Source organism: Lissotriton vulgaris, chromosome 6 (assembly GCF_964263255.1).
Source record: "Lissotriton vulgaris chromosome 6, aLisVul1.2, whole genome shotgun sequence".
In the NCBI taxonomy this organism is placed as follows: Eukaryota; Metazoa; Chordata; class Amphibia; order Caudata; family Salamandridae; genus Lissotriton; species Lissotriton vulgaris.
Genome location: NC_141694.1, coordinates 1,508,387,752 through 1,508,411,674, shown reverse-complemented (window position 1 = coordinate 1,508,411,674; position 23,923 = coordinate 1,508,387,752). Strand labels below are relative to the sequence as shown.

At 48.3% G+C, this 23,923-nt stretch overlaps 1 protein-coding gene across 1 annotated transcript in view; it reads right to left on the bottom strand.

Annotated features, from left to right (window-relative positions):
* Nucleotides 1-18,387: 18,387 nt before the first annotated feature.
* The window catches only part of CHGB (chromogranin B), a 270,210-nt gene continuing 264,674 nt past the window's right edge, over nucleotides 18,388-23,923 (bottom strand). Inside the window, exon 5 of the mRNA XM_086927682.1 lies at nucleotides 18,388-18,794. Within this exon, the coding sequence (XP_086783808.1) occupies nucleotides 18,711-18,794 (84 nt within the window). The 3' untranslated portion in view covers nucleotides 18,388-18,710. The remainder of the gene's footprint in view (nucleotides 18,795-23,923) is intronic.

The window sequence follows — 23,923 nt, the reverse complement described above, 5'->3', positions numbered from 1 at the left end:
CCAGTATCGCAAGCAATGGGGATCTCAACAGCGGCTCCCCTAAAATCTTTCCCAACTCCGCGAAGACCTCCTCCCAGAAAGAACTCACTCCCGGGCAGAGCCATGCGAGATGAAGGAAACCAGCGGTACCGGTCCCGCAGCGCTCACACTCCGGGGAGCCACGTAGGCCGTAGCGGTGAAGCCGCTCCGGCGTATAGTATACTCTCTGTAGAAATTTGAAGTGCACCAAGCGGTGTCTGCCATTAAGCGAGACCCTACGAGTGTTAGCGCAGCAATAGCGCCACATAGCATCGTCTATGGGGGTTTGGAGATCCGCTTCCCACGCCGCCCTAGGGGCCGAAGTAGGCAATGTCTGATATGAAGGCCCAAGCCTGTTAACCGTAGAGACCAACTTAGCCGGGGTTTTCGTTCTGATGATGTGCGTCAGTTCTGGGACCTCTTCTGGCTCCTGTAGCGCGGGGCCCAGTATTACTCTGCAGGCCGACCGTATCCTGTGATACTGGAACTTCTGCAGCAGCGACGGAGCCGGGGCAACAGGGGGGAGTTGTTCCCAGGTTTTCAACGTACCGTCCAAGAACAAGTCCTCCATTGTTTGCACGCCCAGGGCTTTCAAGGCCTCTGTCACCCCCTTCTCATTGAGCGGATCCAACCATAGGGCCCAGGCCACCGGCATCTGCGGGGAGTACAGTAAGGCACATCCCCTTTCTCTCAACAGTGCTTGCCACGCATGGTTCGTCGCCTTAAGCGAGTCCATCCGCCCAATTGCTCGGTCTGTTGGGAGACAAATTGTGGCTGGTAGGGGGAGTGGGTCGGCGAATAGCTTCTCTAGTATGAGATGCGGAATGCGGGCATCTCCATGGATCCAGGAATGTAAGTGGGTCGCCTGCGCCACCCGGTAGTAGTGCTCCAGGTCCGGCGCCCCCAGACCCCCCATCTCACACGGGAGCATCAGTGTCGCCCACTTGACACGAGGTTGCTTTCCGCCCCAGGCGAGCTTAATTAGGACTTGGTTCAAGCGCTTAAAGAACGATTTCGACAAGATCACCGGAATATTGACAAAGAGGAAGAGGAACCGGGGGAGCACTACCATCTTCATAAGGGCAATTCTGCCCAACAAGGAGAGGGGGAGCTTAATCCAGGCGTCTACATCGTCCACCAGCTTGGTAAACGCGACCCCATAGTTATCGCGGAGCAGGATCTCAGGGTCCGTGTGGAGACGGATGCCCAGGTATCGCACTGAGTCGTCCGTCCACTGTAGGGGATACTCCATCTCAAACGGCTGCGTAACTGGGGTCAGGGGGAAAGCAATGGACTTATCCCAGTTCACTTTGAGTCCCGACAGTGCCCCGAAGCGGACCACCTCCCTGAGAATCGGTGCTAGATTGGTCACTGGGTCCCGGACGTACAGTAAGGTGTCATCTGCATAAGTTGAGATGCCAATCTTATATGTGGGGAAGCTGACACCCTCCAGGCAATGGTATTCCCGCATGGCACACGCTAGTGGTTCGGCCACCAATGCATACAGCAGTGGGGACAAGGGGCATCCCTGTCTAGTGCCTCTACCGATGTGAATCGGTTCAGAGACCCTATCACCGAGACGCAGGCGGGCCGAAGGGTGATGGTAAAGAGCCCCTATTCTCTGAAGAAACGGTTCTCCCAGTCCCAGTTTGCGCAGAACCCTGATCATGAACGGCCATTCGACAGAGTCGAACGCCTTCTCCATGTCTAAGAATATCGCCAATGCGGGATTCTCCTGCCTCACATGCTGTATCGTGCCCAGCACAGTGCGGATATTATAGGTTAGGTTCCTGCTAGGTACAAAGCCCGATTGTTCCGGCGCCACTAGGTCCGGGACCAGCAGCGCGAGTCTGTTGGCTAGGACCTTTGCATAGAGCTTCGCGTCCACGTTCAGCAAGCTGAGCGGGTGATACAATCCACATTGGTCCGAGGGCTTCCCTGGCTTCGGGATCGTGACCAGCAGAGCCTCCCGCATCGAGGCCGGCATTTCTCCCTCCTCGCAGACTGTGTCAAAGAGGGCAAGTAGATGTGGGAGTAATAGGTCTTTGAAGGCTTTGTAAAAGCCAGCCGTGAGGCCGTCAGAGCCTGGGGCGCTCCCCGAACGCATGCCACTCAGCGCATCCAGAATTTCATCCTCATGGAAGGGGGCCATCAGAAACTCCCTGTCTGAGTTCTTGAGGAACGGCATCGAAATGTAATCTAAATAGTCGTCAATCTCGGTGTCCGCACCCCCCGCCTTAGAACGGTACAGGTCCGAGTAATATCGTCGGAACGTCTCCAATATCTGGTCTTCCTCAACCACTCGGATGCCCTCCGGGGTCTGTAATTCATCTACCACCAACGGTTTACGGGATCCCTTGGCCATGCGTGCCAGCAGGGCCCCCGGCCTCTCCCCCTCCCCATAAGCCCGAGCCGTGGCATACTTTCCCATATGGAGGACTTCTCTATCCGCAAGCGCGTGATATTCCGCCAACATGGGCACTAGGTCTCGTCCCGCCACTCCTTCCGGGTCCGTCAGCTGTTCCCTCTCTAGGGCCGCCATCTTGTTCTCCAGTATAGAGAGGTCCCTTCTAATGGAGCGTAGGACGCTGGAGTGTTTGGACATGGCCATCCCCCTGATATAGACTTTGAAGGCCTCCCACACAGTGAAGAAGCTATCTACGGAATTAGTATTGGTGGCGAAAAACCTTTCTATGTCTTCCGCCAGTTCCCCGCGGAAGGCGTCGTCTAGGAGCGCATAGGGCGGGAAACGCCAAGTATAAGGCGGGATCCCCTTCCTATCGGTGGAGAGACTGAGCAAGACCGGGGAATGATCCGATAGCGTGCGTGGGAGAATTGTACACGAGCTGATGCCACCCAGTACCGAGGAGGAGGCGAGCCAGTAGTCTATCCTAGTATGTATGTTGTGGTATGCTGAGTAATACCTGTAACCGCCCTGCGTAGGGTGCTTTTCCCGCCAAACATCCACCAGATCCAGCTTCGTCATTTCCGCTCTCATGTAGACCGCAGACGCAACTGGTCTTCGAACAGGGCCCGCCGAACGGTCCCTGTCAGGGTCAAACACAAAGTTGAAGTCCCCCCCCATATCATCTTAGTGTGTGTGTGTGACCTACTGGTGGCCGATAGTGCTGTGTAGAACTCCGGGCTATCATGGTTAGGGCCATAGACATTCACCAGGAGCAGGTCCAGCTCCCTCCCCGTGCACCTAGCCACTACATATCTACCCTCAGTGTCCACAGATAGAGGGGTAAGTTTCAATCTCGAGGCGGGATTAACCCAGGTGATTACGCCACGGGCGTGGGAGGTGAAACCCGCCGCTACTCCCTGCCAACCCTCTGGCCTGTAACATCTTACTGTGGACAGGCAGGTGTGTCTCTTGCAGCAGGGCCACATCCACATGGTGTCTATTTAGAAAGCTCATCACCTTCCGTAGCTTTCGGTGGTCATTCAGCCCTCGCACGTTCCAGGTCAGCAGGGACAGCGTGCGTAGCACCTGCGGGCGCTCAGACATTACAGCAGCAGACATCTTGAATCACAACACACCATATTAACTCCATCGGGAGGTGGTGAACCCCCAAACAGTACATCATCGCTCAAGGCAAGCAGGCAGTCACTCCGCTCACTCGTACACACCATTCGCCAGATACTCATAGCAAACCACAGGCCCTTCAATTTCCGAATAACAACAAACCCCTCAACTTTAGTCCAACCGCCCTCCCCCCTGACCCCGCCCCACCCACAGCTGACCACCCCCAACCCGGCCAGACAGAGCCCCCCACAATTCCCCATCAACTCAGGTACCCCAAAGTAGCGGGCGATACAAGTCCCAACTCCCTGGGGAGTGTCTCAACCAAAAGCACAGGGGCAAAGCGTGCCGAAACTGCGTAAAAACCACCAGTGGTGGAAAAGTTCTCTGCTCTCCAGTTCCGTCCCCCCGCTCAGCCCCCCCGTGTTGCAATGCCTCACACTGAATTCACTCGGTTCCCCCCCCGCCCCCCAACCCGTCCCTGATCAAAACATAGCGAACGCCTCACCGGCATTTGTAGATCGTACCAGCGACAACTAGGCAGTAGGAGCCGCTGCGACGTGTCTCTACCCGCCTCGCAGCCAATGTCTCTAGTTGAGTCCAGGTCGCAGCCCATAACATGGAGACTCACAGGGTACCCACAGTGTCTTATCTAACAACTACACTAGTACCTGAGTGCAGAAAAAAGACCTGGTGTGCTGCCTCAGTCCTGTTCCTCCAGTGTCGACGCCTCCTCCGAATCCTCTCCGTGCTGCTGTCGGTGTTCCTTAGGTTCTTTGGCCCAGTTTTTCAGTGATTTCTGCAGTTCCTTAGGGTCCGTGAAGAAGTACGATTTCCCGCCGGTATTAATCCTCAATTTGGCCGGGTACAGCATCGCATAGTCTAGGCCCAGCTCGCGCAGCTGCTTCTTATGCGGAATGAACTGGCGGCGCTCCTCCTGTACTTTGGCCGTGAAGTCAGGGTACAATGATATTTTCATGCCTTCCATCTGTAGTTGTCCTTTTTCCCGAGCCAGTCGCAGGGCCGTGTCTCTGTCCCTGTAGTTTAGGAGCTTGGCAATGATGGGTCGGGGTGGCAGACCAGGTTGGGGTTGAGGGCCCAAAGTGCGATGCGCTCTCTCCACGATGAACATTGGGGAGAAGGCCTCCTCCCCAAGGAGCGTTTTCAGCAGGCGTTCCACGTAGAGCTCCATCTTGCCTGTCTGAGTTGATTCCGCCACTCCCGTTATGCGAATGTTCGATCTGCGGGAGCGCGCCTCCAGGTCCTCAGCCTTATCACGGATCACTTGGAGCAACCTGCCGAATTGTCGACGGTCTTTGTCCCACTCGGTCTGTGCCTCCTCCGCCTCCGTGAGGCGCCTTTCTGCCATGTCGAGGCGCTCAGCATGTTTGTCCACCCGTTCCGCCATGCGGTCCATGCGGTAAGATAAAGCGTCGATCTTGGAGCCCACTGCCTCTATGCTGTTCTGGATTCCTTTCTCCATCGCCGCCAGCAGCTCTCTAAGGTCCGTAGGGGCCGAGGACGCTGCAGCACCTTTCGGGGAGGCCTCCGGCCCCCTCGTCTTCCGGCGATCAAACGAGAGTTTTGCCTGCGTTGCATCGTTTTTCCCCATGATGAAGATCCAGCGCCAGTGAGGATTTCACCCCGTGAATGTCCAGACAGAGCCGCAAGGGTAGTGTACCGCACACTCCCCGGCTCCAGAAAACGGTGTCACTGGCGGGCCCAAAATGGCGGCCGCGTCGCAGAAATAACCTCCGGGGTGCGCCTCGTGTCGGAGTGCGCCAACCGCCCAGCACAGTGTCTGGCCCCGACTGGCGTACTAGCGGTAGTGTCCCTGCAGGTGTAGCTTCCCTGCGCGTGGGCTCCCAAGTGAGCCTTGGCGGTCGCACGGACCGTGCTCCGCCCCAGTATCAGCGTGCTGGGCTCTCCGGCTCCTCTGAATGTCGGGGCCGCACGTCAGGTGACGTCGTGCGGCCAGCTCCGCAGGGCAGGTCGCGGCTTCAGGCCTGGTCCGCACCCCTCTCCGTTGCCAATCGTGTGCGGGCCGTCACCCACAGCTCTCGGCGCTCCGGGCCACTCAACCGGGTCAGGGGGCCGCCGGGTGTCACCAGGCACCGAACCCAGTCAAATTGGCATTTAGCAGGATAGTTTTTCAGGATATTTCAGGGGCTTAGGCGAGGAGCCGAAAGCTCACACGTCCGCCATCGACGCCGGCTAGCTCCGCCCCTCTGGTAAAATATGTTCTATGGAGCACCTTTAGTTGGAGGAGACATAATCTAGAGAATATCTTGGGGACTCTATTGCCTCCTGCCAGTCGGATTCGTCTAGTTCGCCCACGTCAGCCTGCCCTTTGTCTCGCAGCGGCTGTGTGGGGTCTGACTGGTTGTTAACAATTTTCCGATATGTGAGTGATATGGCCCTCTTGTCCATATATTCTGTGAGAGTCTGTCCTCCAAGGGGGATGCTTCTGGGCGTTCCGTGTTGGGTGGGATGACCACTTCTTATGCATGTCTGACCTGCAGGTATCGAAATAGTTCAGTTGGCGCCATTTCGCACTGAGCCTGTAGTTGAGCGAAAGTGATAGGTTTTCCCGCCTTCCAAAGGTCCTCCACGCGCAAAATCCCTATTTCGTCCCATTGTCTGAATCCCTTACTATTAACCAGTATACCCAGCCTGCCAGTGTCCCACAGTGGGGTATGTTGCGTCAATATATCACTCCGACTTTCTTCAATTATGGACTGCCTAATTTCCCTTATGCAATATTGTTTAGTTACATCTTTCCACTTCCATTAACCTTCAAACTCTTTTCGCACTGATCAACCAGATTTACCCCACTGTTCCAGCAGCTGTCGCCCTGCAAGATGCCAAAAAGGCATTTGATTCTCTTGAATGGTCTTTTCTTCACGCCACTTTAGCTAAATTGGGCATCCTCAATGGATTCTGTAAGCTGATTTGTTTATTGTACCACGATCCCTTAGCTCATGTGCAGCTCAATGAAACACTCTCTGAGCCCTTCTCCTTATCGCGAGGAACCCAACAGGACTGCCTGCTCTCTCTCCTTTTATCTATAATTGCCATAGACCCTTTTGTCCGTCACTTAATTGAACAACACCTTCAGAGGTGCCTTAGATTCCCACTTGGGACGCTGTTGGCCTCCCTTTACGCGGTTATATATTGCTATTCGTACATGACCCCCCTATAATTTTGCCTCCGCTTGTTGTAGAAGTACAGCAGTTTTTTTTGTCTTTTCCAGACTACACATTAACTGGGGTAAATCTGAATTATTCCCCCTTACAGATGCCACTATACTTTGTGACCTCGAATTTCCCCATCAGTGGTGCATGGACTCTACCAAGTACTTAGGTATTCATATTCATAGAGATCGTTCAGAGGTAATTTGTCGCAATTATGGTCCTGTCATGGACAAACTCATGATGCAAGCGGAGCGAAGGATCAAAAATTCCATTGGGCATGGCTGGGCGCATCATTAAAATGGTTATGTTGCCACGTTTTCTTGACCTTTTTTAAAACATTTCTATTGGCGTCACTAGCAGTTTTTCTGCTTCTCTGCTTGGACTATTCATCTGAATCATATGGGCCGGGCTTCAAACTCATATCCATTGGGAGGTCCTCACACTTCCCTATGAGCACGACGGCTTTGGTGTTTCAGACCTCCAACTTCATTATTACGTAGCCCAGGCTCATTATGCTTACTGTTGTATAAACCAGATGCCTGCTTGCCATTTATTAAACCTGAAGGGGTGCAACTACTGCATCTCCTGTTGTCCATCATATTGCCGCTGGGCCTCCCGCATGACCCCACTACCATACAGACACTTGCTACTACTAGTTGGGCATGGTTTAAAACTCCTGTGCTACCTAGGTGAAGATGTTCTCTATTCCTCACATATTCGACTCATCAATAACCCATGGCTCCCGCTTACTCTAGAATACCTGGTGCAGCATTCCCTTCGCTCAAATGACTTATGGGTTTCCGTCAACCTCATAACAAATGGTGTGCTCAAACCTAGCTCCATTATGGCTAAGGGAGGTCATTCAACGCTTTTCGAAGGATACACGTTTCACTGTTTGCAGAGCACATTGCGCGAGGCATTACCCGCTTATCCAGCTGAAGATAAAGACTTCCTACCCCACACATTGGTGATCACTTCCCCAGACAGTAGCCATCTCATTTCCAAATTGTATCACACTTCCTTACAACTGAAGCCCACTGGTGTGGAGAGGGCCAGGACTGCATGGAACATGCCCTAAGTATCACTATCCCATATAAGATGTGATATTATTGTTGAACGCAGACTAAATCTATTTCTGGTAAATTTGATTCCTCTAGATGCCACTGTTGCCCCAAATGCCAGATGGACCAGGCAGATTTCCTTCGTTTATCGTGGACCTATGGGGTGATAGCATCCTATTGGGGAGACATGTATTATACTTTGTCTCTTATGCTAGAGCAACTTCTTGCTCCCGATACCCTGATGGCTGTACTGGGGTATGTTTGACCATTAGCATTGGGATTACCTTGATTTACTGTCATTGCCTTACTTAACAGCAGTTTTTGCTTCACTGGGGTGCATGTCTTGCTGAAAGATCTGTCCAGCTGTGATACTAACTCTGAGTTGTATGCTTCCCTTTAGCCAGTTACTTCTAGGCCCAAGGATATCTGGCAGCTGCTGCGAGATTACTTGTTGTGCCTGGACCATTCTGCAGATGATGAAAAGCAAATTAGGAGCCTGTTAGGTATTCCAATGCTGTATAAGGCCCCCACTGATTTGCTCTCTGCTGCCCTGATGTTCTGTGTCAATGTTTGTATTTCTTGAAGTGTGACTTGTCTCTATACTAGTTTATTTGGCCCTCTACTTGTAAATCTTCTTTCCTTTTTCCTAGTCATTTACTGTGCCACAGATGTATCTATGCTTTCTGTTTAGCTTTGGCTTCATTGTATGTGCTTGTTGTATAAAATGATAAATACAGTAAAAAAAAATGGCTAAAAAGGCACAACAATTTGTGGTTAGGGACAAACTCACCAAAATCTACACTGAGCCAGTCACTAAAAAGACAAGTGTAAATTAAAAATGTAATTAAACTAAATTAAATGAAAGTGTAAAGAAACCCTTTTTACAGCAGACTCTGCAGCTTACACCTATAAGAAAACAAAATGGCATTGCCATCAGAATTACTACCATCCCAAATATGGTCAAGGAGACATGGTTTTCAACCTAAGCCTTTTTTTATTTTTCATATTATGTGCACTTTTTGAACTTCTTCTGCTACCATTTGTACCAGGAATCGGCACCTTTAAATGCAACCTAAACACTTTTAGTCGCTGTGTGGTAAAAAAAAACAAAAAAAACTTCACTGGATATTACCTTAGTGCTGAGGAAGGTTTCAGCAGAGCCCAGAATTGTAGTGTATTCAAGAACATGTAATAGGGTGGTAAAGTCATAGCCATTGGAGTATGCAGTACTACGGTGCAATCTCAGGTCTCCTACTTTACCAATGTATTTCATCTTGGGCAATGTATTTGATCCTGTGCCTCTATCACCTAATCAGACAAATGTGTGCACTCTGAATCAGACTTAGTGTAACAAACACCTCAAACATATTTCTAGAAAATGCAACCAGCAAGGTTCCATACAAACATTAATGGCCTTTAAAGGCAGTTCCCACATTCAGTTTTAGCATCTCTAAAGGCGACTGCATCTCTGAATGTGCTTTGTGCTGGACAACTCCTGTACTGAAGTTTGAACAGAGAGATCGGGTTTGGATTGAGAGGACAGGAAGATTTGGCGCTGTAGGCTGTAAGATCACTGAGTATATCTATTAGTGTGGCAATCGTGCGGTGCAAACAGATCAGGGGAGAACAAACCCAGACAGTAAACAACCCCTGCACTGGTATAGGGAGGCCTATACCAAACAAAAGAGACACAGATCCTGTGCACACACTGATGAAGTAAACGGTCCTGAAGTCAGGACTCAAAAGGATAGAAACAAAGTTCCTGAGGATGAAATGAAAGTCAAACACCAGGTTTCCGTATGTGAAGAAGATTTATGCGTCAATCTGAGTCAGTACATATGATAATAGCCAGCCGACACGTGCTTCGTCACACCGTGAAGGAGATGTGACTCATCAGGGCTGTTAATTCTTGAATGTAGTATGGGGCGCGGTGGCAGTTCAAACTTCATCGCCGGCCACGTTTGAGCAATGAAGGGGTAACACAATGTTTAAGCCCTGCTCGGTATAGCGAGAGCGTAGAATCCGGACGGGTGCGTCCCAGATTCAAAGCAGGGACCTGAGGAATGAAAAGGCGCACTGGTCTGCGCAGATGTGAAACGTTCTGGATCCACGTAGTGGAGCTGTGCTGAAGCTCCTCCTTCTCAGCCTTGCAGGAAACAAAACCTAGCCAAAATCAGCACCTCTTTTATAGCCCTTAGAGTGTTGAACAACTTAGAATGGTCACCTGCGAGGCCTCTTAATTGGTGCTAATGAACCTTTCCTATGTGTGGTGTGTGTTCATTCAAAACATTTTTGAAGAGGTTGCACATGTGTGCCTGTATAGATCATAGTTATGTAGGCTTTGGCTGGGCTCCTCTAAAAATAATATCCCACTAGGTTCCGGCTAATTCAGCAATCAGCACAAATGTGGTTTCCCAGAGCCCGCAGCAGGATTTTCAAGATGCTAACGCAGAACATCACTGAACGAGAATGGTGTCACAACTTGCATATTTACTTACTCATCCACCTATACATTCCTTTCAGTGACTTAAGCTATTGCCCCAGAGAACTGTCAGTAACTTACTTGCTGGGCCTGTTCTATGGGGAATGGAAGACTGCACTTGCTGCCTTCAGTGAAAGAAGGAATCTTGCTTTGCTAGTTTTATGCTATACCTGTTCTACGAGGAAGCAAAGATTGACCTGCTACTCTCTTATTTGCACCTCTCCTGTTGTGGGGAAAGGTTGCACTGTTTGTGCCCAAAGTGTACCTGTTCTATGAAGAAGCGGCATCTCCACGGCTGTTGCCGCATATTACGATAAAACAAAGAATATTTTAAGTGCATTTCATTTGCATAATATGTCCTATGAACTAGGGAGTGCTTCAAAATATTTGGTGTGAGTTACCTGTAGTCCTGAGGAAGGTGCCTAACCCCATTGGCACACTATTCGAGTATTGTAACACAAAGACAGTAAACAAACATAAACTGTTGCTTGACCCTCCTGTTCCTGGGTAGGGAGACACCAGTAAAACCTTTTAGCTTATCAATAAACAATGTAATATAGGCCTGACAGCTTAACAAAGGGAGAACATAACTGTCAACATAAGGAATATGACCTCACTCAAACTAGGCGCCGATAACCAGACTGTACAGCCAGTAAACAGTAGTACTCTCTGAAGCTTTCCAGTGAGTACATGAGTGCATAGAAATTCCATAAGGTTTTACTGTTCCAGGAGTTTTGGACCTATTGCTTGCTTATGTTTGTTTACAGAGAACACATACCAGTTCTTTAACTCCATCTTCGGTGTGTTAGCTGCCAGTGTTGTGCCTGTCCTGTAAATATGAGATAATTGTATGATATTCCTTCTGGTTCTGCCACTCATCTTTACTTATTCTTTGTTTCAGGGATTATTGGGATACTATTGTTCATGCTATACCGTTATTGTGTTGTAAACCTACTACACAAACAACAAAATATGCTTGTTTTAGGAATCTTACCCATTGTGTCTTTGATCACTGAGTTATATATTTGGCCTTGAGTCTCTCACAGCTTATTAGCTACTAACGTGTTTGCTCCCTCGTGGAAATAGACCCTACCCTGTTGAGAATGTAGTTATTGTTCTCAAATTCTGGGTACATTTTTCTTATGAGAGGCAATTGTCTCCCCATTTTTTTAGAGGAGGGTATTTTTTGTTTTTGCTCCAGTGACAGTAACTCATCACTGAGGTGGGATAATACGGACTCTCTGAGGCAACTGAGATGTCCAACTTCTTGTATTAAACTCAAGGTAGTCCTTTATGATTTCCTGTGTCCCATACAGGCTTGCTGGATACCTCAGGAGGGAATTGTTTAGTGCTTTTTTCATCCCTTTTTTATTTATCTGTTTCTGGCAAATCAATCATGATCTATATTGAGCCGTGCTCCAAGAGAGTAGGCAGACCCTGTTATGACTCTTTAAGCCCTGGAACCAGCTTCTTATCAACTAATATGTAGGGTATTTGGGTATCTGTCTGGTGGCTGGAAAAAAGTGGATGAACTCAATTTTTAAGAAATGTCTGTGTCGCCATGAATCGACGAATTCCAAATCGTTGAATAGGGTTTGCCTTGAAGGTGAGAAAGTTAACACCTCTTCTGTTTATTGATGGGATTTTTCTGGGGTGTATCACACACTTAAAATACCCTAAGGTTACGACTGGGTTGTCTGAGAGCCGCACTATCTCCTGTAATGTTGGGATAAGGATTTTTTCTGGCCCAACATTTGGGGTGTAAATGGATGCAAAAGTGCTCAGGGTGTTTTCTCATTCTCCCACTGTTGTCAACCAACGGCCAGCTTATCTGCCTTAATTTATTTTACAAATTTGTGATAGGGACTAATCAATGGACCGGGGTGGTTGCATAAAAGCAAAGAACGTGAAAGAATCTGGAGCACTGTCTGTGTCATTCTTTTTTAACAAATGGTTCTTCAGAGGAGGTATATATCTGACCCCGATCTGTTGAGTTGCTATTTTGTGGGGCTACTTATACTTCAGCCATTATACAAAACAATTTTCAATACTAGTGTTTAAGTCCTCAATCTTACCAATTCCTGTGATGTAGACAGTGTGGGCAGCTGTCGGGTACCATTGAGTGCGATCATATTTTAAGTGCATGAGTTCCGTGGTGGTACCACTTCCACTTCCCTTACTCCATTCCACCCCAATAACAATATTCAAAACAAAGTTAGTAATTCAACCCACAACAACATTTAAAAACGATCGAACAGGATTAGCATTGCAACCACATTACCTCACTCACCTCTCCCTTGTAGATTGACTAAAGTGTGTTGCCCAAAGTGTGTGTAATGGACTGTCGACCGTCAGCAGTCTACCCCTCAAGGAGTCCTTCCTACCCAGTATCATATTTTAGTTGTACCATCAAGTCAGGTTCTCACCTGAGTATCCCAAGCTGTTGGACCATGACCCTCATTATCGTTTGTTCATATCTTGGGTAGGCTGCTGTTGCTGAACATGTAAGGTCACATCATTGCCGGGCCTTGAATGGCGAGGCTATCTTGACACCTTTGCAGTGGCGGCTCCTCGAGGGAGTGCTGCGGGCGGTGGGGCGGGGAAGGGACAGGTTTGGGGGTAGTAAACTTCAGCATAAGGCCGAACCGAGTTAAGTACAGAAATAAATAAATTAAACAAATGACATTGCTCGCGCTGCATCGCTGAACGGGTTGCAGCGCGCGCAATGTAATTCGTTGTATTTATTTATTTCTGTACTTAACTGGGTTCAGCCTTATGCCGGAGTTTTCTACCCCCATCCTGCTTCTCCCCCGCCCAGCCCCACCGCCCCGCAGCCTCCCACGAGGAGTCACCACTGACCTTTGTCCACATATCTCTTGCTTTCCACATATTTGTGGTGAAAGCCGGTGATGGTACAGCAGCATCCGGCTCACTCAGACCCTAAAGAGCTCTTGCTTCTTCTAGGGAGGCTAGGGCGCATAGTTTACCTCTAATTGGTAGAGTGTTCAGAATGGGTGCACCAGCTGTATTTAATGTCTTTGCACTTTAGCGCATACATGATTGGTTTAAACAATCAACTATTGGATGATGTGGTGGGGGACAAGTCTTGAAAAAGCTGTAATGGTACACAGTGAACAATATAGGGTCACCCTCCCTGACTGGTGTCCTGATGGATTCTTTTTCCTATTAAAAACGCACTCACATCACAACTCCAAAGGAGAACCCCTGGACGTCTACCACTGGAAAGCGCTATGTGTTCTATCTAGTCTGATTGACAGCTGGCCCGATCTCTCCAGTATAACTCCGAAGAGATTCAGTACATATTCCGGCAGAGAACCATTTGATATTTTTGTGGGTATTCCCACGAATGTGAATGTTATTTTACTACGATCTGTTCTCAAGATCTTCACACTTCTCCTGTAAAATGATGTGTTGCTCTTCTTAAGCTATCATGCATTGTTAAAAATGGTTGCAGTCATCAACTTGTGATGAAGGCCTGTTCCCACTTCTTGCACATGGTTTCCCAGATCGAAAGCATCTCTTCACACATCTGGTATGTTGCTGTAGAGGTTCATCTTCAGTGGCTGGATTTCATCCATGATTCCGCCGATGGTATGTAGCAAACACTACTTGCTCCCTTGCCTCCTCCAGTATACATGCGGCTTCCGCATGTCCTGGATTTTTGTAGGAGGTCTTTAATGGATTGGTCTTTCTTGTTCTGCCACCCGTCATGGTTATGGCACATTAGTGCAGCAGTGTACTTATGTTGGTAGTGCAAATACCGCCAGTCGAGGTCAGATACATCAGCCTTGATGGGCAGTGTTTTAATTATCCGCTCCACCAGCTCCTAACACAACAGCCAACATTTTAGCTCCTCCTGTTCTTCTTCCGAGCCTGGCTTTGAATATTAACAAGCAAACCCATCGCCCCCAACAAGTATCCATGTGTCCAGCGCGCATGGCCCCTGTACCAGCAACACCCAAACGTTCCAAGGAACCGGATATCAAGTGCAGGAGTGGATCACGCGGCACATCACACCAAGTGTCACGTCTATGGCTCATGTCACTATTGTAATGGTTATGAATGAAGTTCAGGAGCGAGCACTCACAGCAACAGTGTTGCACTGGTTCGAGGTTCTGCTATAACGCTTGCATCTTGGGGCCTCAAACTATGTCTGTATACTGGACAGAAGTATAGGCCAGGGGCAGCAGGTGAGAAAGGCACATGATCAGAGAACTCCCAGATGAAGGTCTGTGGGAGACCCCAGTTTTCCATTATTTATATCTTGCAGCAAACCTTCACATCTGTGAACTCCAAAGTCTCTATCAGGCCCTCGCTGATTTCAACTCTTGGGACCCGCATATGTCTTCCGGGCCCCAAGTTAGTGTGACCCTCTTGTAAGAGAAATAGAGCAGCCGCATAGGAGGGGTCCCAGAACTGACTGGATTTTCTGTGGGGATTCCATATGCATCTATCAGGCCCACACTTGCAAGATGAGGCTGCCCGGGGTCCACCTAGATGGGCCTAGACCTGCAAAGGCACTGTTTTTCATGCTGCTACAAACTGGACTGCTGTTCTTGGGGGCCCAGCTCTACCGTGGAGACACTGTTCCGCCCTTCCATGTGCTCTGGATCCACACCACCAAGCCTGGGAAGTTGAGCCTTCCTCAGATGTCGCTTGCCAATTCCTCAACTGCCACCATTATTGTGCTGAGTGGTCCACAGTCCATGAAACTTGGTCCTGTGTGTGAGTGAGGCATTCCTCGCCTCCTCCTCTAGAGCGCGGACACTCCTGCCCGTGCCTTTGGGAGTTCTCTCAGCCCTCGTACAGTGCCTTTACTTACAGGATGAGTGGAGACTCCAAGCCTCGGCTAGAGCCTTTCAGGTAGGCATTGCCATTTTGGTACCCTGCCACACACCCATGTTTGTTTTACTCCATGATGTAAATAAAAGAGTGAACCCTCACAAAATATGTTAGCAGAGTTTGCTTTTGGTTTTACGTATGAAACATGCAGGTTTTGAAATGTACTCAACAACTTTGTAAAATTTTAAAGCATTGCTGACAAGTGACTCCACATTATTAATAGCACTTTCGCCCAATTCTGACATTTTATATCACCACGCCCCAAGACCATTCACATTCTAAAGGTGGGTGTGTTTTAGGTGGAGTGCCTGCAACACACTGTAATGCGCAATGCTTTGGAGAGGTGTAGCACTCGGTAGGGGACAGGAGCTCACCAGCCAGGCCTGCAAAGTTGACCCTGGACCATGGTTGTGAGGCCCAGGACAGAGAAAGTCCTCTCCTGGTCCACACTGCAGATCGGCTGTCAGACCCATGCAGAGGGGACTCCCTCCACTGGGACTTTGACACTGACCTCAGTCAAGAAGGTGACACGCTGGTATTGGGCCCCATAGAGGTGAGAAGAGTGAGGCCATGGGCACCTGCCCACACTGCCCATGCTTAACACCAGCCCTGCATGTATGTGTGTTTGGTGTGAGTTTTCCAACAACTCATACTCCTGGCCAGGCAGGTCTTTTATACCACCAGGAATTTCCCCGGGCAGCTGGAGCCCTTGGAGCAGATTTTGAAAGCTCAGGGCCGTTCTTGGTGCTTTGGTCACTGTCCACAGGTCCTCAAGGTTAATTGCAACAGGCATGGGGAGGCATCAAGAGAGAGAGGTAAAAAGTAGAGAGAATGTGATCATAGAGGGAGACTAGAGAGGAGAGAAGGGGGGAAACAGAATGGATGGAGGAAATGTGAGAGAGAGCTTATGTAAAGAGATGAAGGAAGCAGGCTGCTTTAAATATTTTTTCTAGGGCTACTTTTGGTTCCTCAGTCCGTCCCAGGATGCAGTCTTACCAAGGGGCCATGCGCACCTAGTGCCCTATTGCGCCTAGGGGGCCTTTTTCCCTGTTTGCGCCGTGGCCCACCTTAAAACAGGTGTGCTGGGTGCAAACAGGGAACATTTGGCCTATTACATTGAATGTGCTACCCCCAGGGCAACTGCAAAGTCATTCTAACTTGGGGGCAGTGCCATCAAGTGAAAAAAAGAGCAGCTTTGAAACAGCCTCTCCAAGTTTCACTGTGCAGGTGGCAACCTTTTTGGAGGGGAGAGAGATCCCCATGCAGGCGGGTGCAGTGAGTGACTGCAGATGCCTGCAAAGGGATGTCTTGGTGGTCCATGGGACCTCCTTTTCCCCCTCCAGAGGGCTGCCATCAGGGGGGTGCACCTTTTAAGTGGAGCACTGTCAGTGCGCCTCCTGTCAGCTTCTTTGCCTCTGCGCCCACGTCTGTAGTAAACCACAGGAACACAGGTAAAGGGATTCCCTCATTTGCAAGTGCCCCTGCTCCCATGCAAATGAGGGAACACCCTGTGGTGATAGCGCTGGCGCTATATATGCGCCAGCCCTATCTGTATTTCAAAAAGCACTGCACAAGCATCTGCTGCCCTTCTGTAATACCAAATTGCTCCGGAGGGAGCGCAAAGCAGGCACACATGCCCATTGTGTCCCTGGGCATTTTCCATAATACAGCTCCTGGTCTACTTAGTCAATCCTCTGTTGGGGGGTATGAAAACAACCTTGCAAGCCTGCCAGATCACATAGAGCCTGATTCAGAAAAGTAAACATACACATTTTTGTAAGTTTCAATTTTTTAGTATTCACAAAACTGCATTTCAATAGTAAGTTTACGTGTGCGGAGACTCCGCACATAAAGTGATAGGCCTATCCTATTTTTTGCTGTGCGGACTTCTCTGCCCCGACTGTGGAGACTCCGTACTTGTAAACTTACTATTAAAATGCAGTTTTTTTAATACTGAGAGAACATAAACGTGTAGAAACGTGTAAGTTTAACTTTGTGAATCAGGTCCACAGTTCACACACAGCTATCACATACCTGCGATGTCATACACCTGAGCAATGGTATGCTCAGGGCTGGCTGCAAGCTCCTAGCGGCTCCTCATCACCCTACAGTAAAAGTAAAAGCTAATTACAAATATCAAAACAGTGCCTCTTTTCCTTTTTTTTTCTTCTCCCACCTTTTTGGCATATTCAACTGTCTGATGTGGCAGTCCTTCACTATGACTAGGCGCCTTCACTTTGTCCCTTTGGCCCAGCATTCCTGGCTTTCGGTTCACTCTCCTTGACTTTGTCCATTCATGCATGTTCACCAATCATCACCACTGAAAAGACGAGGCTGGAGGCTATTGGTTTGTTTCCTATATGCTACTGTTTGTAAGGATGATCAGCCTTCAACTGCCCCATGTCTTTCAGGTCGAACAGGTCTTTTATACCACTGGGCATTTCCCCGGTGGGCTAGGGCCCTTAGATGCCAGTTTTCCAAGCCTGGGGCCTCCCCTGGGGATTTTTTCACTTTCCCCAGGACCCTGAGGTTAATTGCAGTATGCACGGGGAGGCTTCAAGCGATAGGGAAAGATAGGGAGGCAGGATGTACAGAGAAATCAATCAGAAAGGGAAAGGAGAGAGAGAGAGTGGATGTATGGAATGAAAGAGACGGCTCGAGGAGTCCAAGGGAGCAGAGCTGGTTAGAACACTTTTGCCAGGGGTGTTTTGGTTCCCCAGTCTGGTCCTGATCTCTTTCCGTAGTACTTTTGTGGCAGAACACTTGAATATACCATTTTGCCTCTTGAACTAGATATCCTAGAATGCTAATTAATTGGCTGTTGATGAGACTGAAAACTAACATGGATATCAATTGGTATTAGCCAAGGGTAGCAGATTCTACCCCTGATATCTTCTCTGCTACCCAAAACACTACTTTTGCTGAGCTCGGTTTCATAGGCAATGAAGACTGTGGATGGAATAAAAGGTAAATAGAGGACCAACCGCACTATTACTTTGTGGGGCTCCGCTTCCCTGTTCCCTTGTCCCTCAGCACCAAAATGGAGGCTGCTGAAGGAATGAAGTAGGAACAGAGAAGCCGATGATGTAATTATGGGGCGAGGGTGTGTGAATTGCTTCTGCTATCTGTGCATTTTGGTAAGTCAATATCATCATTATTATTTGGAAAGCAGAATAGTTATATAAACAATGTAGACGTTTTATATTCACTGACACCGTTAAGAATTGAGACAGTAGCCAGGACTAAAGGATTGTTTCGAGACTTGTCACAATTTTTAATACTTAAAACTCAAGAGACAGACACATTTCTGAAGAATAAAACAACCATTTCTCACAAGCATAGTAACTGTCTGCCTTCGTTTCTGTGCTCTTTTATTTCACACTAGTTGCGTAGCATAAAGTAACTATTACGGTATAAAACACCACACGTACTGGACAATAAAGTTTGTGTCTAAGAAAACAAGACCTTTTAGCGGCAGTGATAATATCAATATGTTTAGGTATCCGAAGTATCGAAAGCTGTGTCGAAAGAATCCTTGGGGGACTGGTCACGTGGCAGCTCGGCCTTCACCCTCGCCGGTTGTCATTGAGCTTCTCTGCTATTTTCTGTAGCTCCAAATCCATTGCGGCCAGATTCCGCAGCTCCTTTTCCTAGAGAGCACAAGAAAAAAAGATATCCTTTTTAGAGCATAGGAAAAGAGTTTATGATGCAACATTTAATGTAGCTTTAAATAAGGAAAGTTTTTCAATGCCCAATGACATGCACAATTATAATACATCGAGGAGCTCGGTTGAATAAAACACATTTCACAGAGGAGCACCCCCTCCAGTAGCCTAATGGTGGGAAAATGCGAAAATAGGTAAAGTAGCACAGATGTGTAATATTGGAGGAAGGATACTTTTTGATGTAGCTCACCCTCTGCATAGTTCCTTTCAATAATAAATCACAACTGGCTTCAAATCTATTCATTTATTTTAACTTAATGAAAAGCCTTTAAACCTAGATGCCTATACAAACAACACACTGGCATTTCAATGTAATGCCTTTACCACGCATCCATTACCACACAATGCATTTACCACACATTGACTTGAAGCCTGGGCCGGGGAAGGCATAGCCGGACCCCATGGCGGCTGGGACAAACGCTGCCCGGAGGCAGGAAGCCCTCCCCCTGTCGCAGAAGCCCGTGAAAAAGGGGTGACCAGGATTGGTCGCCCCTGGATAGGTTACGGCGCCCGCAGTCTGGGGTCGGGTTAACAAGTGGCTGAGGGGCTTAAATAAGGGCCCAGGGCCCTGGGCAAACACATAACCCCCCCTCTGACAGGATACGAAGAATCCCACTTAATCACACCAAAAGAGCGCGGGCATCACAGCAGCAGGTTGGTGGTGAGGCGCAAGAAACCCGGGGAAGATAGACATAAGAGAGAAAATTACTAGAGATAAATGGAAGGCTCACACAGTGTCCCTGGGATGCCTCACGGCAGGGGCACTGAGGGTGCTAAGGACGGCACACAGCCACAGACAGGGTAGATGTGATCTCCCACAGAGACCTTAGGAAGCCTCACGGGAGGGGTACTGGGGGAGCAAAATGTTTAGACACAGCCACATGTATAATAGATGAAATGTTCACACAGGGTCCTTGAGATGCCACAAGGCAGGTGCCTTGAGGAGCAGGCACAGGCCAGCAAGGGGTCCAGGGAAGGCGGAATGGCACTTGCAGCCCAGGCAGGTCCTGATGGACACCCACCCAATGCGGTAGCATGTTGAAGCCTAGAACTGCAGACACAGAGGCCCGGACAAAGGGGCACCCCGCAAAATAAACTGTCTGGGAGCACACAATTACAAGGAATGTACAAAGGAACCTACAAAGACAAAGAAAGTATGAGATAAAATGGATGTTTATGAATGACCAATAAAATTGTGAAATGTTCAACAATGTTATGTTTGAATAAACTGCAACCTTATATGGTACCAAAGTACGTTGTCAGTGGTGTCATTTAAAGGGAAAGGGATGCAGCTAAACTTGCAGGGGAAGGGGAGGAGAACTCGCCAGCTGGAAGGGGTTTACCACAGCAAACAAAGCTATGCATAGTCATTGACAAAATAAGTGGATTTCGGCTGAGTGCATTTTCAACAGATCCCTGAGTTCAATACAGTAATTCCTTTATTCTATTCAAACCAGTAATTGCAAAGCACTCCACCGACACGTTTCAACACCAAGGTCTTTCTCTCGGTTAGTGAGTCCTATTTCTCTGTTGTATTTTATACTGTGCAGTTAACATTAAGTTGTTGGTGCATTATCGGATGCATAGTTAAATATAGTGAAACTCAAGGCTGAGTGCCTATATATTATACTAAAGTACCAAAAACAATCAATACAATATATTTAGCAAAATAATTTGCTTTGGCGGCTGTCTTTGAATGTGGTATGTACACTCCTCTTACAAAAATTATTTCCAGGTGGCAAGATGTGTGTGCACAGGACAGTCTTTTTCATAAAGTTTTACAAAAACCATGACAAAATACAACAAGCATTGGCACAATCAAAAGTATACTGCAGTACATGGCAATGACAATACACACTATTGTTGGTTAATCAAGGCCCTTGCAAAATGAAAGGTTTGCCATCCTGTTTAGACCACATTTTCTATTTATGTGTTTTTTCATAAAATGTAGCTTAGCACTGTTTGTCTGGCTGTTTAGGAAAGTCTGTAGAGGGAGGGAAAATTAGTTTTATTGATTTTATATATATATAAAAAAATATGTATGGAGTACCATAGTAATTTGGAGAAATTACCTAGAAAGTACTGTGGTACCTATTGAAATATAAAAAAAATTATATATGACAAAAGACATTCTACAACACACCACTTAACTCTATGACACGCCATTCCACTATACAATACTCCACTCTACAACTCTTTGGACCCATCCCACTTAGGTTTCAGAGCCAACCACAGCACCAATACAGCCCTGACAACAGCAACAGGCGATCCGAGCCCTACGCAACAGAGTAGAATCAGCTGACCACATCCTCCTGGATCTTTCTGCAGCTTTCTACACCACCTCCCACTACACACTCATTGATCATTTATGCCAGGTTGGAATCACAGACAATGCACTTAGATAGATGGCTTCCTTCGTCATGGGACGCACCCAGAGAGTCCGCCCCCCTTCACCTCACAATCCCAGCACACAATCTGCGGAGTACCCCAAGGCCCATCCCTCAGCCTTACCCTTTAAAACATCTACATGACTCCTCTCACTGATATCATACGATTGCACAGCAGCAACATTATCTCCTATGTGGATGACACTCAGATCACTCTCTCACTTTCAACAAATCCCACCTTGACGAAGACCAACTTCCACAGCTGCATGAAGAACATCACAACATTGATGAAAGACAACTGCCTGAAACTCAACATAGACAAAACAGAAGCTCTGATCTTCGCAGACAAACAGCCCTGTGCAATGACTCCTGGTGGCCGACAGATCTTGGGCCCATGCCCACGCCAAAAATCCATGCCTGTATCCTCGGTATCATACTGGACAGCGAACTCTCCATGAAACTACAGGTTGGTGCCATCACCTCAGCCTGTTTCACTGCTCTGTAAAATCTTCAGATGGCTCTTCATCAGCACAAAGAAATGGTGGCCCAGGCTGTCATCGCCAGCTGGCTCGACTATGGCAATGCACTATAAGCTGGCACCTCCACAGAGCTCCTGCAAACACTCCAGACAACCTATTACGCAACAGCCAGACTGATCCTCAACCTGCGGAGAGAAAACACATCACCCAGCACCTGAAAGACCTCCACTGGCTTCCCCTCCGGAAGAGATGCCAGTTCAAGCTCCTTACCCACACATACAAACCCCTCCACAACCAAGGACCAGACTACATAAGCCACTGCCTGATCTTCCACCAATGCTTCTGAAACCTGCACTCCACCCAGCTCGCCCTTGCTCAGACATCATGTATCTGCCGCAGACACTCTGGAGGATGCTCCTTCTCCCACCTAGCCGCCAGTGCCTTGAACACCCACCCCTTTCACCTCCACAATTCTCCCTCACTAAACCACTCCAGAGAGAGACTCAAATTTGGCTCTGGGACTAATACCTTCAGCACAAAGCCTGGATACCGCCTGGTTTAATTAGCCGCACTATAAAAAATACTACTTGATTGATTGATTGACTCTCTACGCCACTCCAGTGTATGACTCTACTCTATGACATGCCACTCCACTCTACAACACTCCACTCCACCCGCTCCGCTCTCAAACACACTACGACATGCCACTCTATGATATTCCACTCCACTCTACTCTACAACATGATACTCCGCTCTGTGCCATTCCACTCTATGATACGCCACTATATTCTACATCACTCCACTCAACAACATGTAACTCCACTCTGCACTACTCCACTCTACTTTACAGCCTACCACTCCCCTCCCTCTACTCTATGACATGCTATTCCACTTTACGCCACTCCACTCCACTCCACTCTACAACATGCCACTCCAATGTACACCACTCCACTGTACACCACACCAGTGTACACCCCTCCATTTTATGGCATTCTACGTCAGTCCACTCTATCACACACTACTCCATTCTACAACACTCCACTCCACTGTACAACATTCCACTCCAGTCTACGTCACTCCACTATTAGACATTCTACTCCACTGAACTACACACTATGACATTCCACTCCACTTGACTCTGTGACACACCACTCCAGTCTACAACACTTCACTCTATGCCCCACCACTTCACTCTTCGACAGTGTTTGATATGCCATTCCACTCTATGCCACTTCACTCTATGCCTCTTCACTCTGACACTGTACAAAATTCCACTCTTTGACACACCACTCCACTCAATTGTACATGCCACTGTACTTTCTTCCACTCCATTCTACAACACTCTACTACACTCTGTGCCCCTCCACTCTACCCCACTTTGCTCCTTTGTACGATGTTCTATGACACGCCACTCCACTCAACTCTACGAGACACCCCTCCACTGTACACCACTCGACTCTACAACACTCTCCACCACTATATGCCCCTCTACTCTACACCACTCTACCCCACTTGACAACACTGTGCAACAGGCCACACCAATACATGAGATGCCACTCCACTCTACAACATGCTACTTCACTCTACTACAAGTCTCTCTACTTTATGACATGCCACTGCACTGTACTTCCCTCCAATATAAGAAAGTCTATGACATGCCACTGTATGACACATCACTGCATTCTACGGTATTGCACACCCCTCCACTCTACAACACTGTACTCCACTCTATCCCCACTACTCCGCACTACTCTACTCCGCAACACACCACTCCACTCTACTCTAAGACACACTACTCCAGTCTATGACGCACCACTCCACCTCCTTAACACATACCAACAACAACACTCCACTCCACTCCACTCCACTCTGTGACACTCCACTCCACGCCACTCCACTCCACGCCACTCCACTCTTCTACACTCTGCTCCACTCTATGCTACTCTACTCTACAAAACTCTACTCCACACCACTTTACTCCATTCTACTCTATGACACACTGCTACAATCTACTACCCCACTATATGCCACTCCGCTATGCTCCACTGTACCCCGCTCTCTGACACCCCATTCTACAGGGCGACACTCCACTGGATGTCACTCCACTCTATGACACTCTCCTCCATTCTACAGTACGACACTCCACTCTACAGCAATCTGCTCCATTCCTCTCCACTATGTGCCACTC